This window comes from Procambarus clarkii, chromosome 16, assembly GCF_040958095.1.
Source record: "Procambarus clarkii isolate CNS0578487 chromosome 16, FALCON_Pclarkii_2.0, whole genome shotgun sequence".
Taxonomy (NCBI): Eukaryota; Metazoa; Arthropoda; class Malacostraca; order Decapoda; family Cambaridae; genus Procambarus; species Procambarus clarkii.
In genome coordinates, this window is record NC_091165.1 from 33,763,158 (window position 1) to 33,775,388 (window position 12,231).

The 12,231-nt window shown below is 45.1% G+C and overlaps 1 protein-coding gene across 1 annotated transcript in view; it reads left to right on the forward strand.

Moving 5' to 3' along the window:
- The window catches only part of LOC123760115 (uncharacterized), a 226,604-nt gene that overhangs the window by 140,393 nt on the left and 73,980 nt on the right, over positions 1-12,231 (forward strand). The window contains 1 exon segment of the mRNA XM_045745600.2: positions 3,041-3,247. Coding sequence (XP_045601556.2) covers positions 3,041-3,247 — 207 coding nt within the window.

Sequence of the window (12,231 nt, forward strand, 5' to 3'; positions counted from 1 at the left end):
AGAGAAGCACGCTTCCAGCGACCAGCTCAGGCCTCCCGCATTGTGGTGGTGCCGGGAGGAGCCTAATTGATCGTGCAGCTAAATGCATTAAAATCTTCCCCTATGCAACATATTGTTACTTTCCTCGTTCTCAGGGTAGTTAATCTTATAACAATGTTATACTTAATCCACAACAAGCTCAAGAGTCTGAATGCTTGTGAGCAACAAGATTCGTCCTACGTTTGGCAGGGAAGATACGAACAAAGACACGTCGACTTGCGTCTTGCTAATCTAACGTAGCTTATTTAGTTCAATTTTGACCTCTGGTTTCCACTTGAGGAACCCAGGGTCGTAACAGGTATGAATGTTTGTGTTTCTTCATCATATATTTTGCAAAACTTGGCATACATCTTATTTACTTCCTTGCCTAGCAATAAGTCTGTCCAATTAAACTTATTAAAAAAATTCAAAGTTCCCCTTAGTGTCCTTTCTTGAAATCGAGTTTGTCAACGGTTTCAATGTCCCCATTCTCTTCTTGATTATATTGCAAATCATATTTAATTTTCAACAGGACAAGATCACTTCTTCCCAAGGGAGGAAGGTACTGGATGTCAAATATCTCTTCTTCTTTCCTTGTGAATATTAGATCCAGTATTGACATCCCCTTCCCTCATTCTTGTGGCCTGCTTGACGTGTTGATACATGTCGTCTCCAGAATGAGGCTTACAAATCTGTCTGTCCAAATGTCCCTTGTTCTTGTTTTAGAGGCCTCTTGGTCTATTGCTTTCAAGTTGAAGTACCTCAGTACCAAGAATCGGGATTTATCTTTATCTGCTTTTACTATACTCTCTCATGGCTATTATAAGGCCCCTCTTGTTTGTCATCTAGTTCCTCCTTTATCCATGTGTTGCTTGCTGGTGGGCTGTATGAATTTACAATTATCATCCTGATTCCAGACATGCAATGCCATTATGTCAACTTCTTGAAGGTTGTCGATTATTAATTCTTACCTTCAGGTGTTCTTTCTCCAGCACAGCCACACCGCCCCCTTTCCTAGTTTTCCTGTCACGTCTCCAAACTTAGTAGTCCCTTGGAAATATGACTTTTGTGCTTGTTACACAGCATGCTGCTTATGCTTATACCATGTGTTGATACATGAATGTCTCCTCTAAACCTTATCTTGGAGACATGTATCAACATGTTAAGCAGGTGACCAGAATAAAGGAAAGTGATGTTTCGTGAATTCTGGTTTTAATATTCTTGATACTTGGTACCTTCCTCCTTTGAGAAAGAGTGACCGTGTCCTGTTGGAAATTAAGTATGCTATGGAATGTAGTCTAGAAGAGAAAGGCGAAATTGAAATATTTGATAAATTTGATTTAAAGAGAGGACACTATGGGGAACTTAGAAAATTCTTTACTGAATTTAATTATAAAGACTTGTTGCTAGCAAGGAAATAAATGAGATGTATGTCAAATTCTGTGAAATATATGAATTGAAATAAAAAAAAAATTATACCAAAAAGAAAGATGTAGAGTTGGAAATCCGGATTAATTAAACAGAAATTGTGATTTAGAGAGAAAAAGACTAGAAAATGGTTACAATATTGGAAGAGGCCTAACTCGCAAACATATCAGCACTTTCACTCAGTACTCAAACATAACATACCAGCACAAGAGGCCTGACAGCTGAGTGGACAACGCTTCGGATTCGTAGTCCTGAGGTTCCGGGTTCGATCCCTGGTGGAGGCAGAAACAAATGGGCAGAGTTTCTTTCACCCTGATGCCCGTGTTACCTAGCAGTAAATAGGTACCTGGGAGTTACAGCTGCTAGGGGCTGCTTCCTAGGGATGTGTAGCAAAATGAGGCCTGGTCGAGGATCTCTAAGATAACATCAAGATAAGCAAGCAAGAAACAGATATATAGCAGTGAGGAGAGGGGGTAGAAAGGAACTTTGAGAAATGGGTAGTGGACAAATGTAAAACAGATCCAGGCCTATTCTATAAATTCTTTAAAAAGCAAGCTGCATGTAAAGGATAAAATCCATAGATTGAGAATAGGGAACAGGTTTACAGATAATGAAAAACAAATGTGCAAAACACTAAATGAACAGTTCCAAAGTGTGTTTGTGTACATAATAAGGTTTTCAGAGACCTAGGCTCAATGCTATTTCCAGAGAACAACATAGAATACATTAGTGGTATCTCAAGATGAAGTGGACAAAATTACTCTAAGGGCTGGGAAGAAATAAAGCAGTTGGATCAGATAGAGTTTCACCTTGGGTGCTGCAAGAATATGCAACTGAGCTGAGCATTCCATTCCAACTGATGTTCCAGACATCCTTGTGCAAAGAAAGAAACCTTAGCAGAGATTATGGAGAAAATATGGAGAAAGGCAAACATAGTTCCAGTCTAAAAATAGTAGCAGAGAAAATCCTCTAAACTATAGACCCATATCAGTAAGATGCATGGTAGTCAAAACACTGGAAAAATAGTTAAAAACCAAATGGGTAGAACACCTGGTGAGTAACGACATTCAACAATATGGTTTTCGAACAGGAAGATCCTGTGTACCAAATCTACTTAGTTTTTATGATGGAGTTGCAGAGATTCTACAGGAAATAGATGGTTGGGTTGACTGTGTCTATCTGGATCTAGAGAAAAGGTCCCCCCTTTGTCTTTCTCACACAAGAGAGCTTTGGAAACTGAAATATGCTGGAGGGGTGATAGAACTCCAGAGCACATATTCAAATTTATAGCACATAGAGGTGTCTAGAGACAGCGGGGAAGAAAAAATGCTCGTGGAGCAAAGTAAGAACAAAGCAGTTGGCCCAGATGAAGTTTCACCGTGAGTTCTGAGAGAATGCACACCTAAACTCAGCACTCGATTTCAACTGATTTTTCATAATTTTTTTTAATTAGCTTTACTGTATTATATAGTACAGTTCTCTTTTCATTTGACTACTTCTTGTATCTACTTAGTTTTGCTTCATAGTTTAGTTTGTTTTGCAATAAACATAAATAATTTACATGTTTAGTAGTTACAGATAACTTTGTTTTCAGGTGGGTGGTCCATCGGAGAAGGCAGGAGGCAGTGACAACAACACTAGCACAGGAGCAAGTGGCAGTGGTGGCAGCAGCAGCAGTGGTAGTGGTGGTTGTAGTAGCCAGTGGCGACCTTGCAACATCTGTTTAGAGGAAATGTGTCAAACAGAATTGAGAACCCACCACACATGTGAAGATTGTCTGCTTTGTGATAACTGTATAGAGGTAGGTTGAAGTAGAAAATTAATTGCTCTGTCTAGATGTTTGGTTATGTTCCTGGGGGAGGAACCCCGTCAGCTCCCCGGAGCTTTCCAGGCTAATATGCTAATGTCAGACTTTGGCATCAGTCATGTGTATGGAGTTCTGTGGGCCTACCGGGGACAACAAGCCAGAACCTGGCCGCCTCAGAGAGCCATAGGGAGTAATGGCCTATAGAAACCCCCGTGTGGTTGGAAGCATTCTGTGTCTGCCATCAACCGGGTTAGGCACCCAGAAAGGTAAGCGTCCCAAAACAAACCCCTATTCTGGTGAAAAGAAAAGCCAAACAAGTGGATAGAACTCCACATGGGGTTCTGTTGATTGTTTTGGTTTTGTTCCTTCCTCGCCCCCCCTTGTCTTTCCCCTGTTGTGGTTTTGTCTGATCCCCCCCCTTTTCTTCCCTGCATCTGGATCCTTTCCATCTGTGGGGTCGGGGTGGGGATTCGCTGGTCTTGAGACTCGGGTGGTTTTCGGGGTTTTCCTTTCTGGGGTGGCGACGGAGGCATTCGAGCCTGTTCCTCCAACCTGGTTGTATGGGTCTGCCAGGAGGCTCCCTTCCTTAGTAATTTTCCATCTGACCCGGCTTTTTCTTGAGGCTTGATGCTTTGGTGGGACGACTCGGCCCCGTGGCATGGAGGTTCCTGGGGTTGGGGAGAGGCTGACTTGGGGGGCCTCAGGCCCCATTGGACCCCGCCGGGGTTTTCTACCCTCAGTGTGGAGCTTGCGGTTATGGGGGGGGGGGGGTCCTTCCCCCCCCCCCAGCCTACGAGTTGATGGGCGTCGGTCCCTCCCTGGGTTCAGATCCTTGTCCCTTTGGGTCCGTCTAGTTCTGTCCTATCGATGGGGTACTTTCCTCTGTTGCTACCCCTTTTTCTCTGAGGCCTGACTTCTCCGTCATGTCAAGGTTATGTTCCTCTATTATCGAGGTTCTGCATGACTTTTGGTCTCGGGTGCGACTGTGCCTTTATGAGCCTTCGTGATTAAGTTTGCTTATGTTTGATCTCGGGGTTTGGGAAGGTCCTCGATTCTTCCCGCGTTATTGGAACGTCTGTCGTCTTCCAGTAAGAATTACCTCCAGTCCTTTTTGGACTCGTTGATCCTCTTCCATGATTCTGCTCGGTTTTCGAAACTGTCTCGTTCTTTTGTTGTTCTATCTTCTCTCCGTGCTCTGTCTAGGCACTGCTAATCTTTTTGCAATACTCCTTGTTGGCACCCTCCCTGCTGGGCAGGGTTGTGCAATTCAGACCTCATTCGTCCTGCACATGCGCTGTGGGAGTTTTTGTCGTGGATGGTGTACACAAGCGCTGGTGTTCCGCGTCCATTTTCTCTTGGGTGCTTCACCTCTCTCGCTCCTCTCGTCTCTCCAGTCCGTGCCCCTTAGATGCTGGGGATATTCTGGATTGCCGCTATGGGGAGGACGCTGGGTTTTCCCTGCATATGGGTGTGGGGTGCCCCATTTGCCTCTACCCTACTCTTCTCCTGCAGGTGGGGCTCTGGCCTTCTTCCTCTGGTGATGCTCCCGGACTCCTCTCGGCTACGTTGTATCATGACACAGGAGCTACAGTGGACATCTTCAAGAGGAAACTAGATTGTTTCCTCCAAGGAGTACCAGACCAACCGGGCTGTAGTGGGTATGTGGGCCTGCGGGCCGCTCCTAGCAACAGCCTAGTGGACCAAACTCTCACAAGTCAAGCCTGGCCTCGGGCCAAGCTTGGGAGTAGTATCGTGCCTCCGTTGTGCAGGTGAGTTTATGTGGTCTGGTGTCTCTTTCGGCCAGGCGCTGGTTTGTGGATACAAGTGTACGAGCAAAGGTGCAAAGGTACAAAGGTGACTGCAGAGGGCCTATTGGTCCATGCGAGGCAGTTCTTATTTATACCCATCTGGTCCCTCTCATATGCATGTTCATCACGTGCTTGAGTTAATCAAGGAGCCCAACCTTTGCCATGTTACGAGGTAAAATGGTGGAGGTAAATGTTATGTAGTAAATGTTACACTGTGTTAGGATGTTAGGAGGTGACATTTTGCTGTGGCTTGTTACTGGGGATCCGGGTTTGGGTTTGGTTGTGGTGTTTTGTTTGGCCCGGGCGTGCTTCTTCCTGGGGCCTTCCTTGTTCATCTGTGTTGTTTGTTACATGGTGGGTCAAGGCCCCATTTTTTGTGGTCTTCTCTGGGTCGGTCACTCCTTGCCCGTCTTGCAGTGTCTGGCTTAGCCCTTCCATATATGTTGGATTCTCTGTGCTCACCTAGTTATCCTTACCTAGCTTGGCTTGCGGGGGTTGAGCTCTGGCTCTTTGGTCCCGCTTCTCGGCTGTCATTCGCCTGACATAGACATGGACTCTTTGTTGTTGGTCCTGTCCCTTTCGTTCCTGTTGCAGCCCGTTTTCCTCATTCCTCATCTTCCTTCAACCCTCGTGTCCTTCGCTGTTGGTGCTGGAGCTGTTTTTCTAGTCCGTATGGCTTGTTCTCCTGTGTCCGCTTCAGGTTGATTGACCTGAGGGGATATATGCGAGGGGTAGTTGGATTGTTTTGCGTGTAGGTTACTAATCAGGGCTTGAAGTCTGCGTGACGCCCTGTACAATTCAGTTTACACTTGTTTGTGTTGTGCTAACTAAGTGTCAGGGGGATGTAATAGTTCTGGTGTTACCTCGCCCCTCTCATTACACCTTGTTGTGTGGTTTAGTATGTGATTCTTGACACCAACTGCTGCCTTGCAGTTACCTTGCAGTGGTTCCGGGGCTTCGCGTCCCCGCGGCCCGATCATCGACCAGGCCTCCTCGTTGCTGGCCTGTTCGCCCAGGCTGTTTGACGCAGCTGCTCGTAGCCTGATGTATTACTTACAGCCTGGTTGATCTTGTATCCTTTGGAGGTGTTGATCCAGTTCTCTCTTGGTCACTGTGTGGGACTGGCCTGTTTTGTCCCTTCTGTGTCGTGGAGGCGTGTTGAACAATCTTGGGCCTCTGCGGTTGCTGGGGTTCTCCCAGAGTTGAGCTTTGAGGTTGAGTTGAGGCTAGGTTGAGCTTTGTCCATGTTCACTTCCCTGCTTTTGTACTGCCCCTATGTTTGGATTTTTCCCTCTTGCCAGGTTTGGGCTCCTGGTTTCCTGGCTTACCCTGCCAGTTGGCATTTTCCGGATCTCGCGGTGTCACTTCTCACGAGTCTCGCATCGGAACCACTGTGGGGTTTTCTATTTTGCTTTCCCGGCTGCAATGCGTACGTCGCCAATGTACATGTGACAGACGCTTCACGAAGCAGTCGGAATCAGCAGAGAAAATACGAGAGCAACCGTACAAGGCCTGGGAGCAAGGTCGAGTTAGTCCTTGAGGGTCTCTTCTCTGACCAGGACCAGGACTCTCACCTGGTCCTGGTCCACGTTGATCTTTGGAATCTCCTCAATGCTTGAAACACTTTAAGGGACTCCTAGGGTCCTCATCACATTTATAGTTTAGTGAATTAGGCAACTCTGTGTTGGAGACACCTGGAGCTGAAGGCTTGAGTAAATAGTTGACAGTATTCAGAAGTGGTTCAACAGAAACACCGCATAAAGCTTAACAGTAGTTTATTTACTAACTTAACCACTAATACAAAGGGTGCTTGATTTACTTTAGATTGGCATCAGAAAGGCTATGGTTGCATTAGCAAGACACTTGACATCTGGCTAATCGACTCGGATCCACTCGTTGCGAAACACCTAACTTAAACACAGTTGACAGCCAATCATTAACACGGCAACCTAACTGCTGGTATGCAAAGGGACCACAAAGAGTTCCAACCAGATACTCAGGTAATGATGATATGCAATAAATCACAAATACACTGTCAATGGGACAGGCAATAATCATGCACAATAATAATATCACACAATAACTAAATGTGTGGTGTATGTGAAGCTCACATTCACAGACGAGTGCAATGTCGTGATACCACACAGATAAACACACACACACCGTTGGGTGTCTTCACCTATACCTGTGTCAGGTATGAGAAGGTGAGAACTGTGATCGATACCTCAGATCAACACAGACACAATAAAACAATGACAAGATCTTGTATATACAGGTAGGCTTATTCACTCACTCAGGCACATTTATGCAAGAACTCGTAGGTGGCCTGACAGCTGGTTTCCTCGTTATGATGTGAGACCATTGATGACAGGCTTTCCCACAAACTGTATTTGACACGGGGTTACTCGCAGGAGGGCGCACTGTATGTCCACAGACACACACACACACTGGCACTGGCGGTGAGTCAGGGTGGTGACGTCACGTAGTGTGAGGCAGGGCGGCTGGCAGCTTGAGGTACTGAGGTACTAGCTACACGCTCTGGACAGTGGCGGTTGGCGGCTGCAGGTTATATGGTTCCATGCAGGTACACTGTGGTAAAAGTCACGCACAGATTACTTAACACTTTCGCGCTCTCGGTGCTCAAAAAAAATCAATACCCTAGATGCTTTCGGCACTTCGCGCGCCTACGCGTAAGACCGAAAAAGTGTACACTCTTTTGACTGTCCTGACAATAATTGAAGGCGCACGTATTTAAATTTGGTATCCCTGTGTTCGCAATGAAATTGTCTATAAGAGCATACCTATAAAATGCCGCCCAAGCATAAGGAGTATCAACACCAAATAAAAAACTATGCAGATCACTCGCCGAGAGCGCCAAACAGCAACAAAATGTTTCCACTCTCTTAATGGTTGCGAAGCCTACAGTTGTCCTACATCGGTAATTTTGGTATCATTGGAATCGCAATAAAATTTTCTACACGGACATATGCATATGAATGTTTAATATAGGTAATTGCCCACCCGCAATAGTGTGTGAAGTGGAGAGTAGTTAGCCGCGAGCGCACTGGGGAAACACAGGGGGGAAATCATGCTTGGAAAGTTTATACATTTATACGTTTCCTGACCCTACTTTTCTATGTACGTATTTCTTTTTTATACCAATGTGTTCGCAATAAAATTTTCTATAAGATGAAATGTATAACATTTGTACAAAGCATGTGTAAGAGAAGCGCCAAATATAGAACCACGTCGCTCAGTATGCGTTCGCGGCAGAAACGAACGCATTGTTTTCGTTTGTTTGATGTTTGTCATGTTTATACTTGTTGAAACATTTTATAATTTGTATGACAGTGATCGCAGTAAAATTCCCTACACAGACATATACATAACACATACAAATATTTCCCACGTGTTGGATATATCAACGGCTAAAGGGAACCCACTGCCACACGACCGCCACACCCAGAGCCACACCCGCCACACCCCCAAACATACTTTGTGTTTTTTTTTTTTACTCATAGAAGTTTGTGATATAATATTCATTCTGGTACCAAAAAATTTGCAAATAAATTCTCTACAAAACGTATATAATATAACTTCTTATAGATGATAAAAAATTGAAAATAGGTGTACTTACCCTGTCTATGTTGATTGAAGATCAACAGTTGAGCATTTTTTCTTCACTCCACCATCTTCAGGCTTCTGATCCTGAAGTTGCTCATCTGATGTTTCTTAGGTGGAGTGAAGCTGTTGCCGGTGGTTATTTTTTCTCCACCCAAAATATCTTTTTTCGGTGGTACCTTGTGTAGCAAGGCGCAGCGCACAGTGCCACATCACAAGTTTTACATCCATATATCACGTCCCTCCTTTTGCCAGACTTGTAACAAACACGGCATCTTTTTTTTTTAGCCAAGTGCACGAGTTCATGCGTCAACTTGTAGTTGAGACGTTGTTCTGAATCTATAATTCTTGTATTTTTTGGATTCACTGGAAGAATATTGTCTTCTACAGGAACCACCAAACTTGTAGTAGAATCTTCTATGAAATCAGAAACATCAAGTGGTTCTATGTCCTCAATGTCCATTTCAGAATTTGTGGTTGATGAGTGGGCTTTAGGTGTTTAAGTGAACAGAGGACGCCTTGCACCAGATGGCCCAGGTGTTGAAACTGCCGCGTCAGCAGGAGGAGCTGCGCTGGCATCTATGTCGGGAACATGTGGTATACTTGTTGTTGTTGGCCATTCCTTGCTGTTCCACGCCAATAAGGCTTTTATTCCTACTGCGTGAAACTCTAATAGTGTTAGTTTTTTTGTATCTGTTGAGTAGTGGTTATACAATGCGTATGCATTGTGCATGGCCATTTGCAGAAAATAGAAAGTGATCTTCTTGGTCCATTTGTGGGTTTTTCTTGCAAACTCATAATATTTGACCATTTGATCAAAATTATCAACACCTTTCATGAACTTATTGTAATCGACTATGGCCTTGGGTTTGTTCATTTTCACAATTTCTACTCCAGTTCTCCCGTCACCTTTACGAACGCGTTTCCTGCGCTGTGCTTGAGTAGTGTCGGCATTGTGGATATTGGTGATGACAGAGACGGGGCGCTTGTCCTTCCAAACTATAAGAAAGGTGTTATCGTTACGCATGTATACGGTCGTGTCGGTTGCCATTTTACCCTTTACAACTTGTTGCAGATCCTTGGGGGCGCCACGTTGGAGTCTAAGTGTGCCACATGTGTAAACACCAACTTCATGTAATTGTTCTGTTAGGCTTACCGAGTTATAGTAGTTATCCATATACAAATGATAACCCTTGTTGACTAGGGGCGCCATCAACCCCATCACGGTTTCCACTGTCGTTTTTCCAATTCCACAATACACATCAAATTTATATATGTAGCCTGATTTCCCTTCGGCCAACATATAAAATTTTACACCATATTTATCAGGCTTGTTGGGATTGTAGACCTTGAAAGAGAGGCGGCCTCGCCAAGCCATTGTACCCTCATCGAGACTCAATTCTTTTTTGGGAATATATACAGATTCAAATTTTTCTGAAAAATAGTCCATTAGTGGTCTAACTTTTATCAATCGGTCACTATTATTCACTGGAACGCCTTTTTTGTTATACATGTGGAAGAACTTAGAAATGTGTTGGAACCGAGCAGACGACATAAACAAGTTGAAGAATCGACAATGCCACATCTGATTCGTCTGCCAGTACATCCTCATTGTAGGCATCTTCACTATGCCCATCAGTATGCACAGGGCCAAATATCGGGCCATTTCTTTCACCGACACTGGTTTCCACATTTTTCTTGCTGACTCAGCCATGAGATGTATGACGTGTTTGGCATGCAAATTTGTTTCATACGCTAAGTATTCAACCACTGCTCTAGTGAAAAATAATTGTAAAAACTGCAATGGAGTAGCAGGTAGTGGAATTGTTAGGCCAGGGGTTGCAGTAAAGTCATCAACGATGGGAGGAGTATTGCTACGATTCCACTCATCACCCAGCCTAGCCCTCTTTGGTACCGGACACGTGCGGTTACCGCGTGGCGGGGCTGGGGCTTCTTCATCAATCTCATCCTCACTCTCACTCGAAATATCTTCATCACTTGAGGAAACCTCATAAAGAACATCATTTTCCGGTTCGTCAGCCTCCAAATCATCATCAGAAGACCCTGAAAAGGCTTCAACAACTTCGGGAATCTTGGATGGAGTGAGATTGACCCCACGATACAGATCGAAAATCCTGGCGATCTCTTCTGCTTTCCTAGATTTCCTACCTTTGTTTTGCGTTCCACTGCTTGTTCCTGGTGCAGCATCCATGTTGAAGGTATTGAATGGGTTTTAGGTACACGAGAACGGAAACGGAACGGAAATAAATGTGTAAAACGGGTCACGTTTGCCGTGAGAGGGGAGCGCACTGCGGGCACTTGGCGTGTCAACAAAACAATGGGCCGACCACGTGACCGGGTAGGCCGAGATGCCATGTGTTCAGTGAGGGAGAACGGGAATTTCATGGAGAACAATCTGAGAGTATCCCCATCCATTTCGGTTAAAAAATGGAATTTATAGAAATATTTTTTCGATTGATGAGAAAAGTAGGCAGTTATGCGGAATCGTAAGAAAAACCAGTGACGAGTTATCTCTAATCGAAAGCGCGAAAGTGTTAAGTGGCGGCACTGCCTTAGTTCACTCTAGGTCACTCACAGACAATCTCCACTTGTCACCAGGGGTTACCTGATACCAGTCTGTTTCGCTCTGGTGATTTGTCACTAGGCTTCAAAACAGTATAGTCACAGTCGCGATTCTGGGCGAGTATTGGTATATCGAAAAGACGCTGAGTTTAACTTGACAGTGAGGAATAGACGGTGTTCTTCTGTCTATTGGCTGATAGACAGAACAGGACACGTCATCTATGCAAGGGCTCCCTCACGTGAATGCTCTTGCCAGCGGCTGTAGGGCATCTTTTGGGACACAACACAAGGGATTACAATTTGACCAATGACATTGCAGCAAAAGAGCGGGAACCAATCATATTGATCGTTCCCTGATCAGTAGCAGAGGTGACGTTATGAACACGTCACGACCACGTCACAGTTGTTGTTCTCCATTGCGCCGGTTGAGGCTGACCCCAGAGGTCAGTCGCCTCGCTGGCGTCTGCTCTCTCTCTCTCACGCTGTTGTCTCCTCTCCCTCTCTCACGTTGGCACCTTCTATGTACTCACTGACCCTTTGTGGCAAGTATGCTTAACTTTCTTGTATCTACTTCCTGCCTGGACATATGGCAGCCTCCGTATTATAAACGTATTCCTGGTTAAGTGGGCATCCTGGAGATACCAAACATGCCAGTTTACTATCCAGGGTTAACAGAGATAGGGCTTGTGCACGAGGATTGGTGTACTGAGCACTGCAATGAACCATTCAAGTAAGCTGTGGGATAATCTTGAGAAACCATACTCTCACATCACCCCCCAACGAAAGACCGAGCACCACAGAGTGGTGCTCGTTCTACACCCACCGCTGACGCACGTGCACGTACCGAGTGCACGTGGTGCGGCCGGGTCGAGCGGACCCCGTTTTCTATAATGCTAGGCGAGGCGGGTCCTCGTCTAGACTATTCTCTTCTGGTAAGTGAGGAATTTCTTCAGTCACCGGGTCACA